Here is a 14,637-nt window from a genome sequence, read left to right as displayed (position 1 = left end):
AGCTGGAGGACGTCGGGGGGATGAGCCCATGTGGCTCACACTGACTTTTGGGGGCTGTCCTGCTCAACGGCTCCAGCGTTTGTCCCAGGGCCTGATCTCCATGGGTGGCAGTGGGCCCTGTGCCTCAGCTCCTCCTGGGTCCTTTTGGGACCGGCACCCGGTGTGCGTGTGGGAATACTAGCCGGACTGACCAGCTGAGCTGTGGGGCCTCCGGGCTGGGTGGGGCTGGGGCCGGGAAGCCTGGCACTCTTCCTGCCTGTGTGGCTTTGAGGAAGTGTCCGTGATAAAGGCATTTCTCCGGAAGTTCTGTAATCTCCAAACATGTGACAAGCAGGAGACTGGGGCCGCCAGGAGTGCTTCCTGCCACTGGGGAGCTGTGCACGCGCCCCTCAGCCCCCTCTCACTGCCACATGCGTTGCCCCCAGTGCGTGGCGGCCTTTGCAGTGTCTGCGGTGGCTTCCCAGTGGGAGAGGACCGGCAAGCCCTTCAACCCCCTCCTGGGAGAGACGTACGAGCTGATCAGGTAAGGACTCAGGCTGTCGGGGTCGCCAGGGCTGGGGACACAGAGGGACGAAGGTGCTGGAGGGCGGCTGGAGCCGGCAAGTGCAGTGGCCGCAGCCTCCCAAGGCCAGCGAGAGGGACTGGGACCGTTCCGGGAGGAGTTTGTTTCGGGCAGCTCCCCAGCTTCTGACCCGGTCTCCGAGGCCTGCGCGGTCCAGGGCCGGCCTTGCCTGTGGCAGTCCTGCTGGGGTCCCGGGAGGGTGAGCTGGGCCTGTTGGGCGGGTGCTCTTCTGACCCCGCTGCCCACCCAGGCACACGCACGAAAGCTGAGGGCCATGTTGTCTTTGCCGCCAGGTCAGCCGGGGAAGGACGAGCCGTCCAGCCCTGGCCGTGGCTCTGGGAGTGTGAGGGTGAGTGTGAGGGTGAGGGTGAGTGTGCGACTCCCACAGCGTGAGTGTGGGCGTGCTCAGCCCTGAGGGGCTGTTTGGAGAAGATGGGGATAATTTTTACTCTGTCTCTCCACGGGTTCTAGGGAGAGTTGACTGGATGTTGTATCAGATAGAAGTTGGTATTGATTATGCGAGTGTGCTCCGTGTAGAAAATGTGTGAACTGATGTGAGACGAGTCCGAGTGATCCAAAGTGATCCTGTCGAGTTTGCGTTCGGCCGGGCCTCCTCGTGTGTCGTGTGTCGTGTGTGTGCTCGCGTGCTGTGATTGCGGTAACTCGTATCGCTTGCCACTTTGCATCGTGCCGTCCTGGTGTCCCCACGATGTGACGGGCTTGTGCGGAGTCGCGCTGCCGTGTGTTGTGTCTGACATGTGTCGTAGTGCGCCTGGCGTGGCTGCTGTCTGTCATGAAGCCGCAGTGCGTCGTGTGGTCCCTGGCGTTTTGGTTTCAGAGTCCTTCAGGTCGTGCTCCCTGGGCTCCTTGTTGCCCTTAATACCGTGTGCTGTCGCCCACGGCATGTTCTTCCAGGGGGAGTAAGTGGCTGCGGGGACCGGGCACGCTGGTCTGCTTGAGTCCATGCTGTGGGCATCTGCGGCGCTGCCGGGCGTGTGCTGTGGCGAGTGGCAGCCCTGGTCTCCAACGGCCATGGGCAGAGTCGTCTCCTGTAGCCACCTCTTCACGGCAGTCACTCAGCCATCGGGGAAGCGACCCCAGTGTCTAGGGTCTGGCACTCCCTGTCTTTGGCTGCCCTGGGCGGGCCTGTTGCTGACCCCTCCGTGTGGCCCCCACCACCTGCTGCTGACCCCGCCGTGTGACCCCCACCACCCCCACCACCTGCTGCCCCAGGGCAGCGGCCTCTTTTCTGAGGGACCGACGGGCTGGCGGGCACCAAGGGTTCGGGCGCCTGCTCTCCCTCAAGAGGTCTGGCGGGTGGAGGTCTGGTGCTGCCGTGGGTGTGCTCACAGCCACAGCAGTCAGCAGGGGACCCTGCGTGAAGCTGGCAAATCCCTGCTTCTTCAGTTCAGAAATGGGGAAACCGAGGCCCACATGAGGGAAAAACCTGTCCCGAGAGCCCCTCTTCAGGGAACCTTTCGTCCTCCCATCACGTGGAGGTTCTCTCTTCTCTAGAACGCCTCCTCCGGAGCAGCGGCTGCCCCTGGACAGGGCCGTGGGGGCGGAGTTCAGGGTTCTGACCTTGTCTAGCTCTGAGCAGACGGTGCGCCTTCTCGTTCATTCAGAAGCACCATTAACGTATCTTGAAAAGAGAAATGAAACAATCCAGAAGGAGCTCCAGACAAGCCGAGCGGCTCGAGGTCTGTGAGCAGCCCCGGTGCCGGACGCAGGGACACCTGCACATCCGTCTCTTCCAGGAACTTCGTTCGGGGCTTGAGCCAGGTTCCACCGACAGAGAAACGAGCCTTCCCAGCCTTGCCGGTGCCGCGTGTGTCCCGGCCTGGCGTCCAGGTCGCTGCTGCGGGCAGGGCCCTGAGGGTCCTCCTGCGCGAGGAGCTACGCCCGTGAACCAAGTCGTGCTCTGTGTCTTTTTCCCTACAGACGGCTCCCCTAGAGCCCAAAATAGCACTTTCTTTTCTTAGACAAGTGTTCATTTTGTAAATTACATACCTTGGTAGGCAACCTTTTAAAATCTAATTTTTCAGCTTTCCTTCCTCTGTAATGATTGGAAATTCTGATTCCAGTTAAGTTAGTAATTATGTGGTTTAGCTTTTATAATTTTTAATGACTACAGCTGTAGGTGTATTCACAGTTCCGGAACAATTAAAAACTGACATTTTTATTGAAAAAGAGCATGTACTGAGAATCCTGTTTCCTGGCCACGAGTGTCTTGGGCATCAGACATTCCATCCGGAAACTTCCAGGAGCCTGAGGAGAAGCTAGAGTAGAAGCCTTGAGGCGCGCATCGTACCTTGAGGACTGAGATGGCGGTTTGGCCTCGGGGCCTCTATGGCCCTGGTGCCAGGAGACGCATCTGGACCCGCATATGCTGGGGGGCACGGGCAGAGGGTCAGGAAGAGACCCTCCACACTCTTCCTCCCTCCGTGTGGCGTTCAGACGCGCCCCAGAGGCACGGCAGACGCATGTGCTAGTGTGTGCGCACGTGAGGGAGCGTTCGGCCACGTGTGCGGTCCGTGAGCAGGGCTGGGCACCCCTCGGCGGGCACGGAGCACACCTGCGCCTCTCCCGGTGCCCCTCCCACCGGCCCCGGGGCTGCGGGGCTCCCCGCGATGGGTGCCGAGCCGGCCCTGGGGGGCCTTTGCGGTCTCTAATGTGGCTCTCCCCACTCTTGTTTTTGTGCCCAGGGAGGATTTGGGATTCAGATTCATATCTGAACAGGTCAGCCACCACCCCCCCATTAGTGCGTTTTACTCAGAAGGCCTCAATCAGGACTTCCTGTTTCACGGCTCCATCTACCCGAAGCTCAAGTTCTGGGGCAAGAGCGTGGAGGCTGAGCCCCAGGGCACCATCACGCTGGAGCTGCTCAAGTGAGTGCGGCGGCCGGGCCCGGCGGAAGCGCACACTCCTCCTCCCGGGGTGGGGGGTGTCACAGCCTTTCCCCATTCAGCCCTTTCCAACCGCAGCAACCCCTTTAAGGGGGAGCTCCCCAGACCCCTCCCGGGACGAGTGCAGCTCGCATGCCAGCGTGCTGCGCGCCCCATGTGATCGGAGTCCCTCTTGTCGCTGCTGGTGCCGGCTCTCCTCAAGCGTTGGAGCCTCCAGCCACCGCTGCCCTCGCACGCGGTTCCGTAGGGCCTGGGCCGGGGGCCGTGAGTGGCAGAAGCCGTGGTGTCTGTTATGACGTCATCTCAGGAGCGATCCTAACCTTAAACCCCTGATGGTCAGCTTGAGGGCAGGGGAGAGACACAGGCTGAATCCTGGAGGTTGGGAGCATCGAGGGTCACCCCGGAGTCTGCCCATGCACCTGTTAAATCTCCATCCCAGCCCCCACCCCACCCCAGGGCAGTGTTGGGCAGACACCTTGCAAACTGAAAACGGAGTCCTCGGTGATCACCTGATGTCACTGCACCATCCACGATGGTCTGGGCCGCTGCGGGCCGCTGGTTCTCAGAGGGCTGGTCCCGCTCCCCATAGCCTGCTGCCAGGAAGCATTTGGTGTCATTTCTGCTTCATGCCGGCCCTGCCTAGCCCAGATGGGGGCCACGGAATACCAGTGCCTGAGCCCCATGCACCTCTGGGCCCAGTGGCGACACCCCGTTTTCTGGGAAGCTTGCTGGTCTTTGCTTTCTTGGGGTGAGGCATGCAGAACTGAGACGTGGCAAACCGTATCGATTGGTACATTTTTGTCCCCCTGGAAGTCTGAGGGATCCAGATGCTGGTCCTGGACGCTTCCGCTCTGGGCTGGTCTCTGCCCTTGAGCGTGGCTCTTTCATACAGCCTCTCCCTCGAGACTCGGGTCTCACGCTCGCTGGGGCTCTCTCCCTGGGCCAGGCCGTTCGGGGAGGCAGAGGAGCACACGCAAAGGTGTTGGAAGGTTGTTCCCAGCGGCCGGCACCCCTGCCATGGAGCGGCTCCCTGACCCCTGGGTCGGCCTGGGCTGTTGCTGCAGGTCCCAGGACCTCCGCGTCTCTGTCTGGGCGGCCTCCCCCTCATTATCTGACGTCTCAGCAGAAAGCTTTGTTGATGCTACAAAGGAAAGCAGAAGTGAATTTCAAACAAATGCTAAATAAATCACCACTGTTGGAGGGAGTTCAAAGCCACATTCTGCTCTCGTACAGGTTTTAACGCAATTATGGTTTAATTCCGTCTGGTATCTTGCGTTTTAGGTCACGCAGTGTCTTTTGCTTTGCCAGCCTCTGACTTGCTTGTTTCTGGCCTGTTTCACAGACACGGGGAAGCCTACACCTGGACCAACCCTACCTGCTGTGTACACAACGTGCTTGTCGGGAAGCTCTGGATCGAGCAGTACGGCACGGTGGAGATCGTGAACCACAGGTGCCGGCGCGTGCGCGGCGTCCTCCAGGGGGCGCTTCCGCCCGGCTCCCCGCAGCCTGTCCGTCGGGCGGGCCCAGTGGGACTGGTGCGGCGCTGGTATCGTCTCTGGTACCTGTTGTTGCTTCCCGTTTTGGTGTTCGTCATGAACATGAATTTATTTTGAAACTGTAAACCTGAGCAGAGAACGGTGTGACTCCCAGAGGACAAAGTCACGGCCACCCTCCCACGCGTCCCGCCGTCCTCGCCTTCTCCCTAGGAGCGCAGGACCCATCGGCTTCCTTCGCCCGCAGCTTTATGGGGACCGGAGTCGGCACACCGTGAAGTTTGCCCATTTAGAGTGGGAACTTCAGTGGTTCTTAGCGTGTTTACCAAAGTGTGCAGCCGTCACCCCAGGTGGCGCTGGGACCTTTCCTCCAGCGCCGCGAGCCCCCCACACCCGTGTGCAATCACCCCCGCCCCTCTGTCCCCGCCGCCCCTCCCACACATCTCCCGTCACACAACAGAGGCCTGTGTGTGTTTTCTCCACAGAACCGGAGATAAGTGTGTGCTTCACTTTAAACCCTGTGGATTGTTCGGAAAAGAACTTCACAGAGTGGAGGGCCACATTCAAGACAAGAAGTAGGTCTGCGCACGCGGTTCGGGCGCCTTGTTAGTGACACAGTGACACCGGGACATTCACTCGCAGTAGAGCAGACGAGGACTCGTTTTGGTTAGAAAAGACAGGGCCTTCCTGAGTCCGCGGGGAGACGCAGCATTAGTTGGAAGTGTCGTCTCTGGGTGCAGGAGAGAGTGGGGTCTGTCTGTCCCTCTCTGGGGGAGGAAACTTGCGTCCGTTCTCCTTGGATAGAGTGGACATGAGAAAATGAGACGTCCTCACGGGGGCTACTTCTGTGGTTCTGCAACCAGAACCGAGGTCGGAAACCTGAGCACGTCTCCCCGTCTCTGGCAGCGCCTGCTGCGGGCCGTGGGCAAGGCCTGGACCCCCGCCTGTGTGACTGGCCGGCTCCGTCCAGGCGATGAGGGAGGGACGTTTGAAATCTGTGAGGAGAGAAACGGTCAGGAGGTCACAACGCATTTTCTGGGGTCTTCGCTCCTTTGGGTTACCTTCTGTTTTTGGTCTCAAATTTCTCGTTTTTTTCCCACAATAAGGAATTCAGGCTTCATATAATGTCATGGATTTCCTGTCTGCTTCCAAAGCTCTACATTTTCTTTTCTTCTTTTTTTCTTTTTAAAAGTAGGTTCTGTGCCCAGGGTGGGGCTTGAACTCACCGCCCAGAGGTCAAGGGTCACCTGCTCTACAGACTGAGCCAGCCAGGGGCCCCTGCATGTTTCTAATTAGAAACAAGTCTCCCCAGTAACGCAGTGGGCGCTTCTGCTCCCTCCTGCTCTTGGGTACCAGAAAGTCACCTGTTCAAACGGCCTGCGAGATGCTTTCAGGCTTTGGGCTGTGACCACCTTGCCTCTCGATGTAAGTCAGGACTCCGCCCGCAGACTGGGAGGACCCCGTCGTCTTTCTGCCAAGAGTGCCAACAGCGCCCGAGCAGCTTCTCCTTGGGGCAGAAACAACCCGGAGGAGACCGGGCTCGGGGTGCACAGATGCAGCAGTGGGCGCGGAGTCTGGGCCGCACCTCGGGGCCACGCTCACCAGCCACTAGGGGCTGCCGGCCCTGTTCTGATTTTCTGGCTTTCTGTCCCAAACTGGGGTGAGCTCTTCCCTCTTGGAGACACACCGTGTTGGCCGAGGTGTCTGTTAAGCGAGGACTGGCCAAATGTCCCCCCGCCAGGCCCCACGTGCCAGCTTTCCAGGCTGAGCCGAGACGGGAGCCTCCCAGGATGTCGCACGCCTGCCAGGGTAGCGTTTCCAGGAGCGCGTGGCCACTGTGCCCTGCCCCCCCCCCCCCCCCCCCCGTGGGACGAAGCAGAAAAGAAACACACACACAGTCCAGCTCTGTCGGTGTTTCTTTTGGAATCAGCAGAGTGCTCTGGTGGCTGGTCTGGACGGTTCCCAGAGGTTGTCATTTGTGAAGCAAGCGGGGCGAGTGGCGGTGCGGGTGTCCAGTTTGCAGTTGTGAAGACGAAACAGGCAGCGTCTGCGGAGACTGAAGGGCTGTTGACATGACTTCTAGGAGAGGGGGAGGACACCGTGCGTGGAAGTTCGTGCATTTCAGGGACGGTGACCCGACAGGCCCGCAGGCTTCTGTGATACCCGATGCCCCTGTTTCTTATCTTCTGGTGGCAGGGCCCTGGCAGCCCCCCTTCGGGGCTGTGTGTCCCCATCTTCTTCGTTGATTTGGTGAATCAGGCCCGAGTAGGGACCCTAAAAGGCAGATTTTCCTCTTTGCACTTGGGTCCAGAGAAGTCCTAAGACTTATGAGAAGGCAGGTTAGAATGGGGGTTTATTCCGTGGCCGAGATTCAGGTGCTGCACATTTAGATGAATGGTTCAGGATTAAAATTCCTTTTGATGGGGCGCTTGGCTGGCTCCGTGTGAAGAGCACATGACTCTTGACATTGGAGTTGCGAGTTGGGTGTAGAGATTACTAAAATGATAAACTAGAAAAAAAATTAAAATTTCTTTTGACTACAGCAAGAAGAAGCTCTTCATGATCTATGGGAAATGGACAGAGTGCTTGTGGGGCGTTGACCCAGCTGCGTATGAGTCATTCAGGAAACGGGAGAGGAGAGGTGACTTGCCGAGCAAGATGCAGCCGGTAAGGGGCTGCTCCCCCCGAGGGGTGGTCCCCGGGGTGGGGGTGGGGGACAGGGCTTCCGGCTGCTGGCGCCCGGGGCTGGGAATCAGACGTGCGTCTGCGGGCTGGCTGCTTGTGCGGACGCTGCGTGGGGCTCAGGCTCATCTGCGTGCGGGTTGTGCACAGGCTGTGTTATCAGCGGGCCTGGGGTTCCTTGGTGCCACCACGTTCCCCTAAGCCTGGCAGAGCGCACCTACACCCGTGTTTCTCTCCGGCGACCCTGCGGTCTGGGCGCTTATTGGTGCACCTGCTGTCTCCCTGAGCCTGGTTTGCTTAGACCCTGCTGAGACACCCGGAGAGTGTCGTGCCTGTGTTTTCAGTTCAGGATATGTCCCACAGTTGCAGTGTTTTCGCCTCAGGGCTTCCCTGGGAGCTCTGGGATTCTGGTGCCCTCGGGCCTAGTTACTCGAGCCTCAGACTAGAAAGTTCAAAAGAGGCGTCTGATAGTGCCAGGTAAGAAGTCACGGGCCTGACCCAGAGTGTTCAGTGTTTCTCTCCCGAAGGTGCTGGGCCTCCTCCAGGGCGTCAGCATCTGGCTCTGTGGCCTTCTTCTGACCGTGCTCTTGACTTCTGAGAAAAGGAAAGTTCCATTTAAAGAACGTGGAGACTTGACTTAGCTCCGCTGTCCTTTGGGTGACCTAGATATGAGAGGGAGTTCTACGTGAACACTCATCCCTAAGCGGCCTTTACCGAACTTTCTGGTAGCAAACCCTGTGGCCTGCGGCCAGCAGCACCTCACCCTGTCGGAGTCGGCTGGGGGTTCCTGAGGCCACTGTGTCATAGTCCAGCATTCTGGAACAGCTCGTGGGGACCCACTTCTTTCTCTAGGCCCCACTGAGTTTGCAAAGTAAGGTGGTCGTTGTGTGTGTTTCTGCTGAGGTGCTCTCCAGCTAGGGTTCAGTGTGGAAGAGCTGAGATGCCATTAAACCCCACGTGCGAGCCAGTTCTCGACTGCGGGCCGAGCTGTGGTGTGAGGGGACTGCCTCCGGTTCAGGAGAGCCTCCCTTAGCTCGAACCCGACCCGCTGTTTGGGATGGCGTGGCCCCTCCCATGGCGAGCAGACTTGCCGGCGATGCTCGGAACTGTGTGGGCTTCTCCCCCCAGGAAGGCCCTGCCTTGCTGCCGATTCCCTGCCCTCTCTCGGGGGAGCCCCGGCAAAGAGAGCGCGACCGCATCTCCTAGCTGGTGAGCTCGTCTTGCTCTGCCCAGGGCCGCTGCTGGCCGGTCAGTTGCGCACACAGAGCTGTGCCTCCGGGCCGGCCGTCCCAAGGTGTTCTGTGTTTCAGGACGATGGCTCCCAGAAAGCCGAAGGCGACGCGGTGGACACCGTGCCCGAGGTTCAGGAGACGGTGCAGGTCATTCCTGGCAGCAAGCTACTCTGGAGGGTCAATACTCGGCCCCCCAACTCTGCCCAGGTTCGTATGCCCCCCTGCAGGTCTGGGCCTTTCTGTGCCCCCAAGCCCTGGCGAGGCCCCTCAGTTGTTCCCTGGGACTGTGCGCATGCCGCCTCAGGCCGTTGTCCCGGAGCTTAGGGGCCCTCTGTCCCTCGGTCGGACCGTGCTGCAGAGTGAGCCTGTGGGGGCCCCTGGCCATCCCGGAGCCCCTGCCAAGGCCAGGCCCGCAGTGAAGGCCATGCTCTGCCCACATGTGCAGGCGTGCCGCGCCCCAGCTCGCGCCCCACCTCGCGCTGCACGTGACCCCGTCTGTTCTGGATGACCTGCGCCCGCCAGGGCCTGAAGGCGCTTCAGGGTTGGTCTGAGGCGCTGTTTTTCTCAGTTATCAATTTAGAGGCTTAAATGCATTTTGGTATGTATTCTTGATTTCTATCACATATAATAAGGTCATACTGTGTACAATAACGTACCATCTATAAAGTAACTGTATAATAAATGTAATAACGTGCAATAAATTTACTTTAATATCTACTGTTAATTATTTTCTTCATATGGAAATTATATATAAACATATTTCACGGTTTCCTATTGTATTTCATGTCCTGTTAACATGGCGGAACACGTGTACGTAAGTGAAAGGAAACCAAATGTCCCCTTGTGTACCTGTTACCTAGCTGGCTAGGGTTTGCTCTCAGCAGGATGTGAACAGTATCATGGAACGAAAAGGCTTATGTATTTGGAGGGAATTCGTCTTTTAAAATAGCGCCCATTTCTCCGTCCTTCGGCTCCATCTGTGTGGAGCTGCCTGCCAGACACTGGGTGCGCCCCGGGCCCAGGAACGGAGCTGGAGTGTGGGGTGGCCGCGGCCCCTGGCTCTGACCCCTGTGTCTCAGGCGGTGCCCGGGCCTTCCCCGTACCTGTGGGGAGCGGGGGCACGCTGTGGGGCTCTCGGGCCGCACCTGGGCAGGGGATCAGTGGGGCAGCGGGTGACCCTCCGCTGCTCCCAGGGCTTCGAGCTGTGAGCCGTGCGCAGTCCAGGGCTGATAGAGTAATAGCGTCTGTGCCTTTCTCCCCAGATGTACAATTTCACCAGTTTCACTGTCAGCCTCAACGAGCTGCAGAGCGGCATGGAGAAGACCCTGGCGCCCACGGACTGCCGCTGGCGCCCTGACATCCGCGGCATGGAGAACGGGGACATGGGTGCGCACGCGGGCGGGGGAGGGGCGCACGCGGGCGGGGGAGGGGCCCACGGGCCGCAGGCGCACAGAGAGGCACGCGCCGGACGCGCATTGCATCGTGTGCTCTCTCTGTGCTGGAAGAGCTCTAAGGATGCTAGCTCGTTGCAGGCCGATCATTTGCAAATACAATACAGTTAAATGACAGGAAAAAGGCAATGAAACAGAATACGTGCAAACTACAAGACCCCCAGGCTTTGTGTCAGCAGACATTAGGGTGGCATTCCAAAGACGGCACTTTTGCTCATTAAAAGTAGGCCCCCTGTCCCAGGCTCGGACTTTCATGTACCGTGGACACGTCTGTGTGACAAGGGAGCTGGCCGCAGGCTCCCTGCCCTGCTGCCTTGGTCAGGTCAGCAGCCGATGACTCCCCAGAGGGCTGTTCGAAGTGGCCCTGGGATTTGTGTACACAGTTGGCGTTCAGTGGAGCGACCGCTCAGGGTGGGCTGGCGACGTGCAGACCCCAGCCTCTGAGCTCGCCATCGCGACCAGGCAGCGGCCCTCGGGCTCCCGCATGGCAGCTAGCCCGTGGGCCGGGTCTGTGGGAAGTGGCTCCTGCTGCCCCTGTCCTATGGGTCAGGTTGCCCACGAGCCTCACCGCACCCCTGCGTGGTGCTGTTTCACAAGCTGTGCGGCATGCCCGTGTGGGGCGGGCCCACAGCCGGCCCCTTGCCGTGGCCCCACTGGTGTCTGGGCGCCACTGTGCGCTCATGATGGAGTTTGGCTTACCGACGACACTTCTTGCCGGTGTGACTGTTAGTCTCAGGTCTGGGGTGGGAGCATCCCGGCATCTGCTTCCTTTAGCACCCTGCTCTGCTTGAGGTCGGCCGGAAGCTTCACCGTCAGTCCTGTCGTGTGCTTGGCCCCCAGATCTGGCGAGCCAGGAGAAGGAGCGGCTGGAGGAGAAGCAGAGGGAGGCCCGGAGAGAGAGAGCCAAACGGGAGGCTGAGTGGCAGACAAGGTGAGGCCTCGGGGGCTGGGAGGGGGGAGTGCTGAGGGCTCCGTGTGCCCGTGGGGCTGAGCAGAAGCTCTCCTGGGGCCCCATTAGCGTGGGGCCCACGGCGCAGACGGGCCCGCGGTGCAGGCACAGGTCACCTCAGACCTGGGCTCGCGGTCCTGCCTGCAGCGTGTCTGACCCCGCGCGATCTGCTCAGATAGGGCAGGTTTTAGAAGGAACCGTCGTCTGAACCAAGCCATTAGTGGGGGGGCAGGCCCAGCTTTCGGACAGGCAGCTCCGCAGAAGAAGCCGTGTGCTGAGCCGTCACCCGAGGCCCCGCCGCTTGCTTGGCTGCTCTCCACGCCGCCTGCCATGTGGCACAGGTGGCCTGAGGGGCTGCGGGGGGTGGGGCACGGTGCCCCGTGTGCTCCGGGGCGCCCGCCGGCCAGGACGCACCCGTGCTCAGACCAGGTGACAGAGACGCAGAAAGACAGAGCACAGATGCTGCCCCCCAGCCCCCTGGGCCACCGCCTGCTTTCTCCCTGCGGAATTGTGGGGACTTGTGGTTTGTCAGTTGTCAGTGGCAAGGGGACAATGCCCCGTGCGATGAGCACTCAGTGAGGTGAGTGCTGTGGCGCTGAAGCGTAACGAGAAACGGGTCTGTTCACGCGACCCCACAGCAGTGATCCGGCGGCCGTGCGCGGTTTGCTCCGATCCTTCCCATCACGCTTCAGGCTCCAGGACGGGAGCCTCCGGCCATGGTTACGTGACTGACATTCTTAAAGCCGACCCCTTGTGCTTGGGCTCCCGGTCTGATTTAATACCGGGCTTTTAGGAGTTTGATATTTGGAATTGGCTTCCTTCTAGAAAAAGCTTGGAAAGAGTTAGCCTTATTTCGTTGTTTTTATCTAAGTAGTTGATTTTAAAAGTACATTGTGAAGATAACGATATTTTGTCCTAAGATGGTGACTCCTACTTTGTGAGCCCCCCACACCGACTCTGCGGTAACCTGCAGGCAACCTCTGCTGTCTTCATGTTGTGCAACAGAAGTAGAGGTGGCCCAGGGGGTCGGGGGCGGGGTGCAGGGGTGGGAAGGAGGGGCTGCAGGGGCAGAGGAGGGAGGGGGACTGCAGAGGTGTGGGGCGGAGTAAGGAGGGGTGCAGGGGGAGGGGATGGGGGCTGCAAGAGTGGGAGCACAGTGAGGGTGCGGGGCCATGGAGTGGGGTGGGGCTTGGGGGAGGGGGGGGTCCTGGAGTGGGAGGTGGGGTTGGGGGAGGGCTGCAGGTGCGGCGCACGGTGCTGGGGGTGGGGATGGTCGGGATGGTGGATGGCACAGGGGCACAGGTGCCCCATGGGAGCCAGTGGGGTCTTCCTAGGGCGCAGGGCTTAAAACGTGGCCCGGTGGTGGCCACGGTTGTCCCTCTGCCCTCAGGCTCTCCCCTCCACCCCCTGGCTCTCCCCTCTGCACAGCCAGAGGCAGGCTCCACGGGAGGGCACAGCAGTGTGCGCTCCCATCCTGAGAGGGGCAGGCCCCGCGGAGCGGACCCGTCAGTCTTCTCTGCTGCTGGCGCGGCGTGTTTTCTGTTAAATCCTTGGGCTTTGGCTGGCGAACCCCAGGCTTGTTCGTAGGGGACCGCGTCCATCTCAGGGAATGCGTGATTAGGCATGATTAGGTTCTCAACTGAAGTCGTCGCGCGGGCTGCTGCCGTGGGGGGCCACGTCCTCAGGCCCAGGGGAGCACAGCCCTGACCGCGCGCGCCCCCCGAGCCCCTGGCCTCCCGAGCCTTCGTCTGTGTTGCAGGTGGTTCCACCAGGGCAGCAACCCGCACACGGGGACCCCCGACTGGTTGTACACGGGGGGTTACTTTGAGCGGAATTTCTCCCGCTGCCCGGATATCTACTGAGGGCTGGAGCGGCCGCGGGACCGGAGGCTGGACTGCGCCGAGCGGCTGCCCGGAGCTGCGGCTGCCGCAGAGACTGGCTTCTCCAGCGACCGTGTGCGCAGCGGCACCACCGTCCCCAGTGGGGGTTTTATTCTAATTAACTTTCGATTTTGCCAAACATTCTACTACTGTCGCAGCCTCTGTAAAGCTTCACTTGGGCTCATCATGTTCCCGTCGAGGGTGGAAAAGGGAAACCCTTTGCAGTCCCTCCACCAACAGGACCTGGCTGGGCTGTGTCGCTGACCGCACCCTCTTCCCTGGAAAGTTTGTAACTAAAGCCCGTGACCGGGAGGGGCTCCCATAGTCGAAAATCCCTCCACAGTCCTCCTCATCACGCAGGGGCGCAGGGCTCCCGGGACTGTCGGATGTGAACCAGTAACAGGGAAGATGGATCTGGAAGTCCTTGGAGGAGCTTTACCCGGGCCAGGAATGACGGTAGTGCGAGCGTGGAGGTTGTCAAAGCAGCAGATTGAATGAAATGAAAAGTTGTCAGATTCTGTATTTTTTACCAATCTTCGATAATGTAAAGATTACTTTTAAAATATTTAAGTTAAAACTACTTGAATGGTATTTTGCTGAAGAGCATATGCATTAATCCCCAATTGTCTGTCCGAGAGGAAGCGCTACCCTGACACTCCGGGCCGGCCGGAAACCTCGAGGGTTGTCGACCGCACTCCCTGGGCCGCTCCCAGCGGGGAAGGGAGCCCTGCCTCTGCCCTCGTCCGCTCCTCTTGTCACCAGGGCGTCCTCGTCAGCGCGGGCCACACTGCTGCATCACAGAGCCAGTGTCCTGGCCTGCAGCGTCTTGCCCACACCCGCGGCGCGGTCGTGTCCCCGTCGGCCCAGCATGTGTGTTCAGACGCGGGCGAGTCCCAGCGGGCGGGCGCCGCAGGAGGGCCCAGAGCAGCCTGTGATTAAAATTATTTAACAAAAACTAAGCGTATGTCCATTTAGCAAACATCTTTTCAAGTGACTGTGGTCTTTCTGTAGAAATGTCACCGCCACAGGGCACAGCAGAGCTCCGAGCGGAAGGCCTTCCACCGACGGCTCGCACATACTTGCACACTCAGGCACATGCGGTCTCATGTAGGGAGTGGCGGGTTCTCGGGAGAGGGTGTCGTCACTGTGTGTCCAGGCTTCAACATCACATTTGTAATTAAAACACTTTTAAAAGCGAATACTTGTTCTGAAGGCTTGATTTTGTACCTTTGGACGCCGGAAGGCCCAGTGTGGAGGGGAACCGAGGGTGATCCGCTGGAGGGGAGCGGAGCGGGGCGGCTGGCGCAGGCTGCGCATGGGACGCTATTCCGAGAGGAGACTTTGGCTGTCTGAGTGGGGGACCCTGTGTGACAGGGCCGAGGGCCTTTGAGCGACTTGTTCTGGATGAATCCATTTCTCATGGCCACCAGTCATTGGCCAGCAAGGTTTGGACTTTTGTTTTTAAACAATTTTTTTATTTGA

General features: G+C 59.7%; 1 protein-coding gene across 4 annotated transcripts in view; it reads left to right on the top strand.

Annotated features, from left to right (window-relative positions):
• The window catches only part of OSBPL2 (oxysterol binding protein like 2), a 36,007-nt gene extending 21,653 nt beyond the window's left edge, over nucleotides 1-14,354 (top strand). For all 4 annotated transcript variants that reach the window (XM_059132610.1, XM_059132607.1, XM_059132609.1 and 1 more), the window contains exons 6-14: nucleotides 426-523; nucleotides 3,268-3,450; nucleotides 4,811-4,918; nucleotides 5,447-5,536; nucleotides 7,505-7,628; nucleotides 8,954-9,082; nucleotides 10,138-10,261; nucleotides 11,167-11,257; nucleotides 13,035-14,354. In XM_059132610.1, the coding sequence (XP_058988593.1) occupies nucleotides 426-523; nucleotides 3,268-3,450; nucleotides 4,811-4,918; nucleotides 5,447-5,536; nucleotides 7,505-7,628; nucleotides 8,954-9,082; nucleotides 10,138-10,261; nucleotides 11,167-11,257; nucleotides 13,035-13,137 (1,050 nt within the window). In that variant the 3' untranslated portion in view covers nucleotides 13,138-14,354. The remainder of the gene's footprint in view (nucleotides 1-425; nucleotides 524-3,267; nucleotides 3,451-4,810; nucleotides 4,919-5,446; nucleotides 5,537-7,504; nucleotides 7,629-8,953; nucleotides 9,083-10,137; nucleotides 10,262-11,166; nucleotides 11,258-13,034) is intronic.
• The last annotated feature ends 283 nt before the right edge of the window (nucleotides 14,355-14,637 follow it).

Source organism: Mustela lutreola, chromosome 9 (assembly GCF_030435805.1).
Source record: "Mustela lutreola isolate mMusLut2 chromosome 9, mMusLut2.pri, whole genome shotgun sequence".
NCBI classification, from domain to species: Eukaryota; Metazoa; Chordata; class Mammalia; order Carnivora; family Mustelidae; genus Mustela; species Mustela lutreola.
This window is presented reverse-complemented; position numbering and strand designations above follow the sequence as displayed.